The sequence below is a fragment of the Enhydra lutris genome, unplaced genomic scaffold (genome assembly GCF_002288905.1).
Source record: "Enhydra lutris kenyoni isolate GAN:26980312 unplaced genomic scaffold, ASM228890v2 scaffoldscaffold94, whole genome shotgun sequence".
In the NCBI taxonomy this organism is placed as follows: Eukaryota; Metazoa; Chordata; class Mammalia; order Carnivora; family Mustelidae; genus Enhydra; species Enhydra lutris.
This window is the reverse complement of record NW_019154178.1, coordinates 4994835-5010139: the sequence shown is the minus strand read 5'-3', so window position 1 is coordinate 5010139 and position 15305 is coordinate 4994835. Positions and strand designations below refer to the sequence as shown.

The 15305-nt window shown below is 55.8% G+C and overlaps 1 protein-coding gene across 1 annotated transcript; it reads right to left on the bottom strand.

Moving 5' to 3' along the window:
- Window positions 1-9348: 9348 nt before the first annotated feature.
- LOC111139076 (nescient helix-loop-helix 1) lies at window positions 9349-9750 on the bottom strand. Its single transcript, XM_022491215.1, has one exon. The coding sequence runs from the start codon at window positions 9748-9750 to the stop codon at window positions 9349-9351; it is 402 nt and encodes a 133-aa protein (XP_022346923.1).
- Between the last annotated feature and the right edge of the window lie 5555 nt (window positions 9751-15305).

Genomic DNA, 15305 nt, shown 5'->3' with positions numbered 1-15305 from the left:
GAGAAAAACATGTAGCATAAAATGAAGAAAACAAATTAAACAGTTTTTTCAAGAGGCCAAGGAAAAGAACAGGCAGTTCGCAGAAGAAATACAAACATCCAATAAGAATATGAAACTATTGTCATCAATCTCAAATAAAGAAAACCTTAATTAAGAAAAACTCAATATTCTTTTGTACATTGAATTGGAAAAATATTTAAAAGAATGATACTAATCATTGCTATGAAGTGTGTGAAGAAATGTAGATTCTCATGTGTGTTTGGGAGAACTGTACTGATAAGGACTTTTGGGAGGGCAGTTTGGAAGTATCTATCGAAATTTTAAAGATGGGGGAACCACCTGGGTGGCTCAGTCAGTTAAGCGTCTGCCTTCAGCTCAGGTCATGATCCCGGGGTCCTGGGATCGAGCTCCACGACCCTCCATCCCACAACCCCGGATCTTGTTCAGCAGGAAGTCTGCTTCTCCCTCTGCCTGCTGCTCCCCCTGCTTGTGCTCTCTCAGTTAAATAAATAAAATTTTTTAAATTAAAAAGTATATTCTCTTTAATCCAGCAGTTCCATTTCTAAGAATCTACCCTCCAAAAAGGCTCACATAAGTGCCCAATTACATATGCAGAGAACAGTGTGGTGCACTGCAGTATTATTCCTAATAAGAGATTGGAATTAACCTAAATGTCAGCAGGAGGAGGGTTATATGAATTATAATACGTATGTCCTAGGGAGAAGTTTAAAAAGTGAAGTTAGTCTATATGTACAGATATAAAAATATATTTATAATGTATCGTTAAAGAAAAAGTAAGCAGCAGTACATACTAAGTTCAAGTCTAATGGTAAATGTACAGTATGATTTTAAATGCATGCATCTGCATGTTTATATATGTGTTTGCAAAAATCACAAAAGTCTGAAAGAATACAGACCAAATGGTTAATATGAGTTACTTTTGGGGAAGGAAGTCCAATCCAGACTTACACAATTAGTACGGAGGGGTCATACATCTACCCTTTTTTTTTTTAAGTAGGTGCCACACCCAGCATGGAGCCCAAGGCAGGGCTTGAACTCATTACCCTGAGATCAACTCCTGAGCTGAGATCAAAAGTTGGATGCTTAACTGACTGAACCACCCAGGGACTCCTTAAGTCTAGGCAATTTAGTATTAATTGAATCTGTTATGATAGGCATATCTTACTTTGGTACTTTTTGAAACACTTTTTTAAAATGAGAAACCTGGGGATCCTGAGGAGCTCAGTCGGTTGAGAGTCTGCCTTTGGCTCAGGTCATGATCCCCAGATCCTGGCATCGAGCCCCACATTGGGCTCCTGATCAGTGTGGAGCCTGCTTTTTCCCTCTCCTGCTCTCCCTGCTTGTGTTGTCCCTCTCTCTCTCTCTGTCAAATAAATACATAAAATCTTTTTAAAAATAAATAAAATTTTAAAAAAATGAGAAATCTGGGATGCTCTCTCCCTCTCTCTCTCTTTCTCTCCGTCTCAAGATAGATAGATAGATAGACAGATGATAGATAGATAAAATAAGAAATCCTATGATTTCCAGTGAAGTGAAAAGACAAGACAAAGTTTCTGGAGGGAAATAACTTATGAGAACCCCTTCTGAAGTGTCAAATGGGCTAGAATATGTGAACAATTACATAGTCTCAAGGTAAAATGGTAACAGGCTCTGGGTCGCCTGGCTGGCTCAGCCAGTAGAGCGTGTGAGTCTTAAACTTCGGGTTGTGAGTTCCAGCCCCACGTTGGGTATAGAGATTACTTAAAAATAAAATCTTTCAAAAAAATAAAAATAAAATAAAATGACAACAGGTGGGTGTTGGGAGGACAATTCAGCAAATTAAAGAGGAAGGTACTAAAAGCAATGATTACCTTAATATAAGCACCATTTATTGAACACTATTCTGCACTAGCACTGGGGCAAGCCCGTAGCGGCGGGACTGAATGGCCTGAAATCTCTGAACATCTGTTTCCTCCGCAGAGATAGTGCAGGAGGGACGGAAACGTGACAGCCCGGGCAACGGTATGTGGAGGGTGTCATTTATTCATGTGAGGGACACCCGGGGAGAAGTGGGGTTGAGGAAGGAGAGGAAAGGTATGCCTGGCTGGGGTACACGGAGCCGCAGATTTCTGGGAGGTGTCCCAGTAAAGAGGTCCAGCTGTTCGGCAAAACCGCAGAGAGCAGCTTCCTCCCTGGCCACACCATGGAAGGCTCCTCCATACATTTGTCCCACTCTCCCTGGAATGTCACCACCACACCCACATGCCCCCACAATTCCCGGCACGTCTCCCCTCCTCTGTAGTCTATTTTGGAAGGGAGCATCTCTGTCCATCCAGGCTTCCACGCTGAAGCCCTTGGTCCCCCGCTAGCCCACTATGTTTAAGCCATCACCCAGCCCTACTGCATCCAGTTTAAACAGCCTTCCTCAGTCTGTCCTCTCTTCTCCATTCCCTCTGCCACTGCTTCAATACAGACTCTTGTCTTCACTTGCTGACCTTGCCATAGCCTTGCCTATGACCTTGCCTGTGACCTTGCCATAGCCTCCTAAAACCGTCCCTGCACAGATCTGAGCCCTAGCTCGACTCTCTTCACAACTACTCTTACAGTGACGTGTCTACAATGTCCATCCAATGGCGTGTATCTGCCCAACTAGGGAACAGCTCCCCGTTTCCCACTGCTACGTGGCCCCATAGAAGCATGACCACGGGGACCTCTCCGGACATGTCCCTGCTGACCTCTCCAGGTCACTCTCCACCACTCTCCTGTCCCACTAGCCCCTTGCATTTTATGTCCCAACAAACCACACTGCTTAGAGTGCACTCTAGCTCACAAAACCTCCTCGGGCCTCCGTGCCTTATGCTTATGGTGCCTTCTACCTGCACTGTCCCGGCTTAGGTAGGGGTCTCTGGGAAAGGGATTCTTGGGCAGGACAGCCCTCTCAGGTGCGCTTTCGGGAACACCTGTTAGGTGTAAGAGAGGCTGCAGGGAGCAGAAGGGGGAGCTGAAATGTGATCCTCTGGCCATCATGGGCGGGGGTGGGGGGGGTGGGGGGGTGGGGGGTGTCCAAGTGCAGCTGGCCTTTCTTGGCTGCCCCTGGACAGGGACTCTGTAACCCGCACCCACCAGTCCTCGCACACAGGCTGCCCTAGGGAGGGAGCACAACCTGAGACAAGGCAGCTGTCTTCCTCCAAGGGCATTCCTGAGGAGGGCCTGGGCAGAGAGCTGGGAAGTGAGTGTCCCCATTCAGAGGAGGAGATTTGTGAAGGGGTCTTGCCAGCCATCCCAGATTTGTCTTCAAGCCCCTGCGCAGACCCGACACGCCCTTACCGTTTTCAAAACTGGGCTCGGACCCGCTCCGTCCCTTACCAGCCCCGCCTCTGAGTCCATCCTTCTCCTTGGCCGGACTCCAGTCCCCGCATGTGCTTTTCACTCTCAGGAGTGTGTGTTCACATGTCTGTCTCCCCACACCCCTCCCCGGCCACGGCCTGGTATTTCAGGACCTGGCACAGTGTCTGGCCCATGCTGGCTGTTTCATAAACATATGCTGCAGTGAGTAGAAGGGGATTGATGACGAAGGGGACAGCCACAGGGTAATAAAAGAAGGCTGGAGGTTCCACGCCAGTGAGGACAAGAAGGAAGTGGTGGCTCTGGGCTCAGGGTCCTCCCAGTCCTTCCATTCACTTGGGCACCAAGCCCGAGGCCCCGCTTAGGAGGCTCAAGAACCCCGGGGAAAGACAGAGCAAGGCTCTGAGCTCGGCCCAAACGGGGCAGGAGCCGTCAGAGGACTGTCCGCTGTAGGTGGCCGAGCGGCTGGTGGAAGGCAGGGGTCTACAGTGGGGGGAAGGGGAGGGCATGAAGCCACCACCAGCTCCCCATTCCTGCAAGCCGACACTCAGACGCCCCCCCAGGAAAGGACGGCTGTGTGTGTCCGCACAGCCGGGAGCGCAGAGGAGCGAGCACCGCCCCGGGGACAGCAAGCACACGCGCGGACACGCAGCGAATGAAATGGACACAGGCAGGGAGAATCCGCCCGCAAGTGGTTAACACACGTCCGTGAAACACCCACGAATCCCAGACCTCGTCATCCCCGGTCAGCAGCCACGTCCCATTCTCCTCCCAGAAACTCTGACCACAGCAGAATCCCGGATCGCAGCCCCACCGCACCTCCCTCACCCGCGCCCGTATCCGGGCGCACCTCTCCCCGCGGGAGGGCGGCTCCGGCCCGAGATGGACGCGAGGCGGCGCCGCGGCCGGCCGGCAGGGGGCAGTGTTCTACAAGCGATCGTCAGGGCGGCTCCGCGACGCCGACGCGCGGGGACCCCGGGGGCGGGGCAAGAGCCAGAGGTCCCTCCTCCCGCACCGGGTTCCCATCTCCACCCACCGCCCCAGCCCCAGCTCTCCCTCCTCCCCTGCTTCCTAAGCGCCCTCTCTTCTCAGCCGCAGTGTCTCCTTGATGGGGTAGCCTGTTAATAGTCCAGCCTTTCCCTGCTTTCCAGAGAAGACGAGGGAAGGGAGCTCCCCTTCGGGGGTCCCCAGAACCTTCTCGAGCCCTCCCCACTCTATCTTGGATTCCAAGGTTGTCAGGACTCTGAGTTTGCGGTTGGATTCCTGTAAGTTCATCCCGGGGCGTCCTTACTGACACCCTTGGCATGAGCGGTGGCTCTGGCTAGATGTCAGGCCCCTTCACCGTCTTCGCCTGGCACCTTGTACAGTGCACAGACTGTACAACAGTACAGGTTGTCCCTGCTACTTTCTGCCCCTCCCTGTGTCATTTAGGGGGCACTTGTCATGCTGAACCCTGCCGGGATGACCTCGTTTCATCCTTGGAATACCCCTGTGAGGCAGGTCTTAATAGAGTCCCCTTCTTATAGCTGAGGAGACTGCGATGCAGGGAGTGCCTGGTTTGCTTGTTATGGCACAAAGAGCGCAGGTGAGTCTGGAGCTTGGACTCAGGTCCTCTGTCTGCCAGCCACAGGCTCTCTGTCCCCTCTATCCCAACACTGCCTCCCTTCTCCCCCGCTCTCACTCCTCTGGCTTCCTTCTTCTCTGAACCAGTCTTCAAGGACAGTGACCTTCCTTCCCCTTCTTTCTTCTGTACCCAGGCTTCACCCACAGCTCAGGGGCCCAGGAAAGGACACAAGCAAGTGAGCAAACAAGAGGCAGAGAGCTGGAGGAAGGGGAGGTCCAGCTAGAGGAAGAAGAGGATGTGCAGGCAGGCCCTGTGGTGAGGATGGAGAAGGAAGGGAGGTGAGCGAGAGGAGGGAGAGGAGCCCCATGCCCAGCCTCCAAAGGGGCACAGGCAGGGCCTCCATTATGTGGCACAAAGGGCCATATGCCTGGCAGCTTACACAGAGAGTGTGAGTGTGTGTGTGTGTGTGTGTGTGTGTGTGTGTGTGTGTGTGTAGGGGGAGGAGAGGCTAGGAGCCTTCCCTCCACTTTCAAGCCCCTTGGGCCTTCTGTGGGCTCTGCCATGGGGGTGGGGTTTGCTGAGGAAGGGGCAGAGCACTGGTGGGTCAGCACCTGCGTAACTGGAAAGAAGGCATGGACAGCTGGAAGGGGCCGGCAGGGGTGGGAAGGGGCTGGAGGAGGAAAGAAGGGGTGAGGTGCTCAAGTCCCACTGGCCTAGTGCCCTCACCTGCCCCTGGACCATCCCATGGGCCCACCTGCTGGGTTTGGAGGGGTGGGGGGGCGGGGCACAGAGAATGAGGGCCCCAGCTGTCTCCTCTTCTGACATTCCCTCCCTCCTTCCCTGGCTGTTAGCCCCAAGCTCCCGCTTTCCCTCCATCCTCAGCATGGGGACTTGGGTTTCCCAGAGAGTCCCCTCTCCCAGCGCCTGGCCCCCTGCCCCCTTCCCCCTCCCACTCCCCACCTCCAGCTTCCAGTCCTGTGGAGCCTAGCGGCAGCCGAGGCCAATTGATTATCTGAAGAAATTTGGAGCTAGCCAAAACAGCTGCAGCTGGCCTCTCCCCACCCCCGGCCCTGAGGGGTCCCCGAGCAGAGGGGCCCGGGAACCTCCTTCTGCCTTCTAGCGGGGCAGAGTGACAAGCTGAGAGGCAGGGAACTCGGAGCGCCATGCTGCTGTGCAGGGGAAGGCACCAGGCTCCAGGATCAGGAATGGAGGACACAGGTTGTAATCCCAGCCCACTCGCATGAGTGAGTCCCATGGCCTTTGTGGGCTGCAGCTTACCTGCCTTCAGAACAAAGGGGTCGAATGTAGTGACGGCCATTTAGTGACGGCACGCTCTCTCCCAGCTCCTGCCCTAGAGTCCTCAGACTCTCCCTGGTCTCTGTTCAGCCCTCCCTCTTGCTAGGCTCTGGGCAGAGCACATCTCGTCTAATGCAAATAGGGAAGGGAAGGTGTGTGGCGGTTTCTCCCCCAGTCGAGCTTAACCCCTCCTGCCGCCGATGTCAGGGCGGGAAACGGCACCTTCAGTGTCCGGAGATGTCCCAGCATTTCCATCCCATTGCTTGCCTTCAGACTTCCCAGAGGGCCTCCAGTTTGGACAGGATCCTTGAGTTTCCCTAGGCAATGGTCCACAGAGGCAGGAAAGTACTGGAGGGTTTCTGCCTGTGCTCCGAGCTCCCCCGGGGCTGTCTGGACTCCCCCTGGTCGAGGCAGACACTTCCGTTGCTGGACAGCTCCAGCTCCAGGGTTGAATCTGTTTCCTCTAACTTCCCCCTACTGGTTCCGATTCTGCTTCCCGGGGACACCCAGCATTTCTTACTTTCCTTTCTTCTCTCAATATGTGAACATAAGGACCATGTTGCCTCCAACCTGGCTCTTGTGGAGACACATAGCCTCAGTTTTTCAGCTATTCCTACTGCAAAGTTTTCTCCAGACCTTTGGCCTTCTTGGCCACAAAATGGAATACTCTCTGATTTATTGGGGTTCTTGTTAACATATGAGGCCCCCAGAAATCCCCCTCGCAGGCTGGATCATTTCAGGGAAGCAGGGCGTTGGCAGGACAGGACGTAAAGAACCTAGGTTTGAACTTCATTTCTGTACCCCAACTGGCTGTGTGACCTTGGGCAAGGCCCCCACCCTCCTCTCCAGGCTTTAGTGTCCTCATCTATAAGGTGACTGTAGGGTCTCTTCCAGGATTCCTCTGATATTCTGTCAGAGCTCCTTTTTATCCCTTTCCCTATTCCTCTCGGAGTCCCAGGTCCTCTGTTACGTTCTCCCCCATATCTTCAGGTTGGGGAACACAAACCAGGCCAAGAACAAACTGCAGTGAACACTGACTGACCCAGTTCAGAGACAACAATGAGGAGAGTCAGACTTCATGCCATGGCTTTCCCCAGCAGTGTGGACCTACAGACGCATGTGTGACTTGGGTTCCCCTGGGAACTTGAGCTCTTCTTCAGGCTCAGAGAGAGCAGAGCAGAAGCACAATATCAGAGGGGTCAGAAAGTGTCACTTAATGAATACTAAGATGGAGGAACATGGGACTCGCGGTGCGGAGGTCTGGGACCTGTGTCTTATACCCTTCCCTGCACCCCTTTACTCTGTGGCCCTGTACCCACCGCACTGAGCTCTCATGGCCCCATCAGAAGAGCCTTCGAAGCCTAGGACCCTCCATGCTTAGGCCAGCCTCTCAAGCCCGTCGAATGACCCACAGCCATACCTGGTACTAGAACGAGGTCACTTTAATTTTTCTTTTCATATGTAATCAGAAATGCAATGGGAAGGGGATCACACAAAGGACTCGGGGCACAGACTCTGGGGGCCTGCAGCTGGGGGCATTAGGAAGAAGTGAGAGGTCACGGGAGAGGGCTAGAGAGAGAAAAGAGGCAGGCAGGACTGGGCGCAACTGTCTGGGGGTAGAGAAAGCTACAGAAGAGTCCAGGAGCCCTGGAGCTGGGGGGAGGGTACCATCTCAGAGGACTCAGTGTCCGGACAGACTGATCTGAGGAATGAATATGGGTGTGGTGGAGAGTTCGCAGCTGGAGTTTGCACACAAAACCCACACCTGGAGTTTGTAGAAGGAGTAAGAAAGGGAAAGGAGTAACCAGGGAGGAAGCAAGAGAGACCCAGCTAGAACTGCCAGGAACCCCCTTGCTCTACCCCAAAGTGCACAACTCGGCAATAAATAGTAATATTTATAAATAAATAAGTAAATAAATAGATGAATAAATAAATAAATACATAAATAAATAATATCCTTGTAGAGCGTGGAGTCTGGCGTTGGGGAGGAGGGAGCGTGGGAAGGGCCGTGAGCTGCTGCTTCTGCACCCGCCCTCCTGCCCTTCCTTCCCCACTGATCCTGGGCTGAGCAGAGGGGGCCAAGCCACCTGGGAGGGAGGCGCAGAGAGCCTGGGAGTGGGGAGCGGGGCGGGGTGTCTTCCCTTGCTGAAGACAAGCTTAAGGAAGGAGAAAAAATATATCTATAATGAACTGGCCCTAGATCCCAGAGAGCTGAGCATTCCCGGGGGCGGGGGGCAGTAATAGAACCTCTCCCCTGCACCTGAGGGAGGAAGGCGGGTGGGTTTTGCACATCTTCCCAGTGGGCTGGGATGGAGGGAGCAGATGTGAGCTCTGGCCCACCCACTGCCTGGGCCCTCTGCTGAGTCTCTGGGCTGAGTCTGGGGCCATCATCCCCTCCTCCAGGATCTAGGTTTCCCTCTCTCCAGCTGCACACAGGGAGGGAGAAAATCGGGAGGCTGGGTGGGAGCAGGCAGGGAGCTCAGAGAGGGCAAGGCACTCACTACCAAGTAAGATCTGAGGTCTGTCTGTGCTGAGCCTCAGGAACAAGAGAGAAAACGGGCACAGTTTTTCCCCTAATTCCCCGCTCTGAGACTCCCCTGGCAGGAGCCCTCTCAGGAGACCCCTGGCTGCCCCGGGCCTGTCCCTCTGGCCAACAGGGCCAGGCGGAGATGTCTGAGAAGACGCCCCCTTTGCACTTGGAGCTCAGCCTTCCCCCTTCCCTTGCCTATGACCCTCCCTCCCCGGGGCAGGAGAAGCTGGAAAGAGGATGGGAGACGAGACATAGTCTGGGGTCTCTGGAAATTTGGTCGTGGGGTTAGAAGAGGCAGCAGACCTTGAGAGAGCTAGGGAGACCGCTTAGGAACCCCAGCAAGAACCCTACACGGACCATCCAGGCAAATATTTCTGACCATCTGGGCCCCAACCACAAATGCCCGGGAGGTGCAGGAGAATCGTCCTCCGTGGGGGAGGGCCCCCCACCCCGGGGTCGGAAAGAGGAGGTCAGGCTTTTGTTAGCCACCAGTGGGGGGGGGTATCTGCGGGGGGGGGGGCCGGGGTTACCCCGCCCCGGGCCGGCGGGGGGGGGGGGGGGGGCGGGCCCCCCCCCCCCCCCCCCGCCCCCGGGAGGCTGGAGGCAGGCCCTGTCAGACGTCCAGGACGTGGTTCAGGTAGGAGATGTAGCAGATGGCCAGGCGCAGGATCTCGATCTTGGACAGCTTCTTGTCGGGGGGCAGCGTGGGCAACAGCTTGCGTAGCTCCGCGAAGGCCAGGTTGAAGGCTTCCACGCGGATCCGCTCCCGCGTGGCGTGCGCCGTGCGGTACTTGGCTGTGGCCCGGCGACGGCGCCGCCGCTCCTCCCGGCTCAGGTGCTGCAGGTCTTTCCGGCAGGGCTCTCCGGGCTCCAGGCCCCGGGCCTGGCCCCCTCCCGGACCCCCAGGCCCAGCCCCGTCGGGGCCCGCCCCGCCCCCGCAGTCGCTGAAGCCTGACTCGGTCTCGGAGTGGGAGGGAGGCAGGTCCAGCTCCACCGTGTCTGAGTTGAGCATCATGATGGAAGTCCCCTGCCCTGTGAGATCGCGGTCCCCTCCCCACCCCTCCCTCTGGGAACCCGCAAACTGGTGGTGGGAGGGGCAGGAAGGGCCTGGGGGAGTGGGGTCTGCCACTGAGCTGAGGAGTTCAGAGCCACTTCAAGGTCCCATGGTCAGGGTTCCAGTCCCGAGCCTGGAGGAGAGAAGGGGAAATTGATGGGGAGTTATTAGGGTAATTAGAGGACAGCTCCAAGGTGGGGAGGGCAAGAGGAAGGCCGGACAGGTGTTGGGAGCAGGGAGGTACTGTAAGAGGGGCAGGGAGAATGGCAGAAACATGGGAGGGGTGACGGTCTGGGAGAAACAGGCAGGTGGACCCAAGTACAGGAGTAGGAGGAAAGATGGGAAGAAGGGAAGAGAATCCCTTCAGCAACAGGAAAGGAGTGGGGGTGAGAAGGGGTAAGGATTGCTGGATGCAACCCAGCGGAAGAAGTAAATCCCTAAAACTAGACAGCTCTTAGGATAAAACACGAGGAGAAGCTTCATGACATTGGACTTGGCAACGATTTCTTGCGTATGATGCCAAAAGGAAGACAGCAGAGCAAAAACAGACAAATGGGACCAAGTGGAACTTGAAAACTTCTGTAAGTCAGAGGATGCCACGAGAAGGGTGAAAAGGCAAAAGCTGCGGGAGAAAACCCGTGCACATCTTGTGTCTGATGAGGGGTGAATATCCAGAGGGTTACAAAGAACCCCGACAACAACAGAACATCAGAGCAATTAAAAAAGGGCAAAAAACTTGAACAGACATGCCATCCCAAGACAGATGGCCAGCAGGCATGAAAGGATGCCCCTCATCCCTCATCATCAGAGAAAAGAAAATCAAAACCACAACGAGCTAAAATCTCCCCCCATGAGGACGGCTATTATCAAAACAAAAACCGGGTAACGGGTGGGGTGAGGACGTGGAGACACCGAGTCCCTCGGACCGTGCGGTGTGTTGGTGGGATTGCAAAATGGGGCAGCCACTGTGGAAAACCCCGCCAAAATTGAAACCAGAACTACCAGATGATCTAGCAATCCCACTTCCGGGTGGTAGCGCCCCAAAATGGAAATCGGGATCTTGAACGGCTCTCTGCCCTTCCACGTTCACTGTAGCGCTCGTCACCAGAACCAAGATATGGACACAAGCCAGACGTCCAGCAGCAGATGGCCAGGTAAAGATGTGGCCTCTACCGTCAGTGGAATACTATTTGGCCTTAAAAAGGAGTGGGAGCATAGATGACACTTGAGGGCATTATGCTAAATGAAATAAGCCTGTCTGTCCCCAAGGCCACTATTGTATAATGCCACTTATATGAGGGATCTAAGCAGTCAACTTGAGAGAAACAGAATGTGTAGTGGCACTTGGCCAGGGTCTGGGGCAAGGGCGGGGTAGGGGGAGAAGAGGAGGTGTGGTTCAAAGGCGTAGAGGTTCAGATTTGAAAGCTGGGAAACTTCTGGAGATCTGTTTCACTACTGTATGCATAGACTTAACACTACCACACTGTACACTTAAAATGGTAAATTTTTATGTTACGTGGTTTTTTTTTTAACCATAATAAAAATATTTTGTAATAATAAGGAGGAAGAAAAAGAACACTGAGCAAGACTGCGGTCACAGCTTCAGGAGAAGTTGGCCATGACTCAAAACCTTCCCCAGCTGTGATGAGAGAGTTCTGAGCCCTGGCCTTGCCATCTTCTCCCTCCCAGGGCTCCTCTCCAGCCTTGCTGCCTCTCTGGGGGTGGGGGGGGGAGGGGTACACACGCAGATTGCCCATTGTAGAGTGGACTGGGACATATGGAGCTCAGCACAGCTGCCCCAGCTCAGTCCCTGCCGGCCCCCCACAGCCCACCATGACCCCCAAAGACACCTGATTCTACCTCCCGTCCCCTAGAGTCAGGGGCTTGTGTATCTTCTGGCCATGATGGCCCTGCTCAGGACCAGCGCCTTCCTCTAGCTCTGCCTCCAACACCCTCAGCGGTGGGTGCCTTTCCCTGGTGCTTTCAGTGGTACCACAAAGAAGAAGAGGGGAAGGGATGACAGTCAGCTTCCCACTCCAAGTCCTCCCATAGCCCACCCTCTGATCGGATATGGTCTGCTGGGGAGGGGGGCGTTGACAGCTTCCTGGGGACACCATTATAGGACTTGGGTGAGGTTGTTTTGTCCCTGGGACCAGAGGAGGTCAGGGTGAGGCAGCAGGGAAAGGTCTGGGAAAAGCTTTGCTTCGGAGGATTGTTAAGGGGGAAATGGGGCCCACTCGCTGGGAGCTCAGCGGGACTGAACCAGCCAAAACAAGAAGCACCGAGGCTCCTTCCCTTCCTCACCAGCCTAGTTCTCCGGCCTGATGGACCTCCTCCCAGAGGTCAGGAGCCCCCCTGCCCCCCTTGCCCCATCCCACTGTAGGGAAGACAAGCTCAGGGGTAGTTGACAAGTGGTTACTAAGCGCTGGGAGGCGTGGCGGGTGCAAGGGTCCCCCCATCTCACAGACACATGCACAACCATCACATAAAACAGAAGGTGGTCAGCGCTGAAATTCAGAACACACTCCGCATTCCGGGCGGCACAGGGACAAGAGGGGATGACAACAGCATGGGAGGCCCCGAAGTCAGCACCTTCCAGTACCTCCTTCCTGCCCCAACTCCCCACCCTTGGCTCAGGAGTAAGCTGTGGGGTTCCTCTGAGCACGTCTGTCCCAGCCCCTTCTCCCTCTGCCCCGTGCCCGTGTTGCTGCACCCCTGACTGCCCGTTGCCTCCGCGGCCCTCCATGTGCTCCCTGTGTGATCCCTGTTCCACCTCCGCCCGCCCGCCATCCTGCCCAGCAGCTTCTGTTTACCCCCTCGGTCCTCACCCCCAGTCCACTTCCGGTCCCAAAGTTCCAGGCTCCAAGGATGAGGGAGAGCAGCAAAATCCCAAGCATCGGGTGTAGGACCTCTGGCCCCACTTCTGCCGTGGTCAACCCAATAGAGAACAGACAGGCACAAAGAGTCCAAGGGGAGGAGTGGGGAAGAGGGAAGTGCAGGGTCACGGGAGAGGGTCCAGAGGGAGGTTCCGGGAGGGGACCTGAGCCAGAGGGCAAGGGACTCACCCACCCCTCCCCAGCCCACAGTTCTCCCTTTACCTAGGAAGACCCTGTGAAGGGATCCACGCCGGCAGGATGGGGGCAGCGTTTACAGCCCCAGTCTCCTCTGGCTGCTCAGAGCTCATCCGTCTGCAAAGTTAGTGACCAGCTCTCTAGAGCTCTCGGGGGCAGCCTTGCGGCGTGGCTGCGCGGGCTCCAGGACAGATGAGAGGGGTACACATGGCGAGGACGGAGGGCCCAGGTGGAGAGGGTGGGCTTGGCCAGGTGCTGAGGCCAGTGGCACACACGCACACACACATACACACACACTCACAGACACATACACACCTGAGCGGGCCCAGCCCTATGTATATATATGGAGATACACACACACCCCCAGCCCTCCATTGGCTGGCCCAGGCCCCCCCCTCATCAATATTAAACAGTCAGGCCAGGCAGCCATTGGCAGAGGGAACTGGGAACACCCCCCCACCCCACCTCCCGGGAGCTGGGGGTGGGGAATGGCCCTGGGGGGGGCAGGGAGTAGGGGAGCAGGGACATCTGTTCTCCATGCATATTTCATAAGCAAGAAATGGAGAGCTGGGGGAAGGGGTGGGCCTGGGGCGAGAGCCAGGGCAGGATCACAGATGAACCCCCTCAGTCTTCCACACCAGAGGCAATGGGGACAGAGGCCCCCAGCATGCCAGGTTTAAGCGCCATGGTCCTATTCCCAGTCCCAGTGTGACTTTGACGGCCCTTCCCCTGTGTCCCTTCTCCTGGGAAGAAGGCTCTCCAAGGTACGCAAGTGGACAGCGCTAAAACGTGGGAATGGACCCCAGAGCCCTTGCTCTCATCACCAAGCTCTCATCTTTCACAAAGCTGGTGCCCGGCGGACCCCCTGGAGGCTGCCTGTGGCTCCTGTTCAGGCGCCTGCCCTCGTCACCCTGGGACTCAGTCACCCCACACCCTCTATCCCAGCCCTCGTCCTCCCACCTTCCCCGGCACCAGGGGCAGCAGGGTCAGATTCCCGACACGGAGCTGACCCACTGGGAATTAGGGGCCCTGGGGAGGAAAAGAAGGGCTAAAGGCGGAGTGAGGATGCAGGAGAAGGCTGGGCAGGGCGGCCTGGACAGCTGGGAGTGTGCCGGGGCAGCAAATGAGCAGTAAGAAAACCAGATGCAGAGCTATATGCAAACGGGCATTGGTGAAGTTCACACGAGTAGCTCAGCTTCCTCCAGCCCATGCGTGTGTGTGCGCATGCCTGTGCATGCGTGTCTGAGTGCATGTGTGTGTGTGTGTGTGTGTGTGTGTGTGTGTGTGTGTGTGTTGCAGGGTGGCAGGGGCTGGGATCAAGGGAAGCACAGAGAGGCAGAGGGCTGTGTTCCTGTGTCCTCTCCTCCATCTAGCTGTTGGATATCTTCATGGAGCCTTTGCGAGTGTCCAGAACGAACGATGGTCCCGAGCACTGCGGAGAGAGTGTGCTACGGTGAAGAAAGCCCTGGCAGGCTGTGTGACCTTGGACAAGTAACTTAACCTCTTAAGCCTCAAACGTCCTTTTCTGTAAAATGGGGTTAATTTTAGCTGCTTCCTACGTTGCCATGGAGACTGAGTTATTGCATAAAGGTCTGGTTATCCCCAGACCTCAGTAGGAGCACACCCCACCTGCTGGTTGTCGAGTCATTTGCCATTTCCCTGCTGCCCATCAACCTTTCCTGGGCTTTCTCCAGGGTGAGGCATTCCCTAAGGGGAGTCCTCTAATCCCTTCCCAAGCTCCCCTGCCCCTCCTCACCCCCAGGTCTGGGAGGTGCCAACTCCCACCTGGGCAGGCCCAGACAGGTGCCCCGGCGCCAGCAGATGGGCTGAGCTGGAGGGGAAAGGAGGCTTGAGGAGGGGGGCTGGGGGGCAGGGGATCAGGTGGCATCTCCGTTCTTGCATCATCATTGCCATGGTGCTGATTAAAAACCAATCTCCACCTAATGAGCCCCCAGCAGCCGCAATGCTGCCTCCCCCACCCTCCTGCCCTTCACCCTGGCCAAGAAACTGGGAGACAGAGAGACCCAGGAGATAGTGCCATGGGGTGGGCTGGAGAGGAAGGGAGACAGGGGGAGAGGAGGGGACTGGGAGCCCGCTGTAGCTGTCGGTGGGGAGCAGACATGGGGCAGCCATAGGAAGAGGGACATGCAGGGCAGACCAAGAGATGAGAGACACAGACAGGAACTGCTAGGACAGGGAAGCTCCGTGGAGACTCAGAGATGCGAGCTGGGGGCACCGAGGGGGTGGGGAGACACGGGAATCCTGGGATGATTCTGCCTGGTACTCCAGAGCCCTGGGAGAGCCCAAGATAGGATGGGGACACAGACATGGAGGGGGCAGAGAGCCGGGGATGGGGAGACAAGATTAACAGAACTCTAGGTCTGAGGGACTGTGACCGAGGCCGGGAGGTCCCATCCCACAGAGGGAGACGTTAAGGGAAACAGA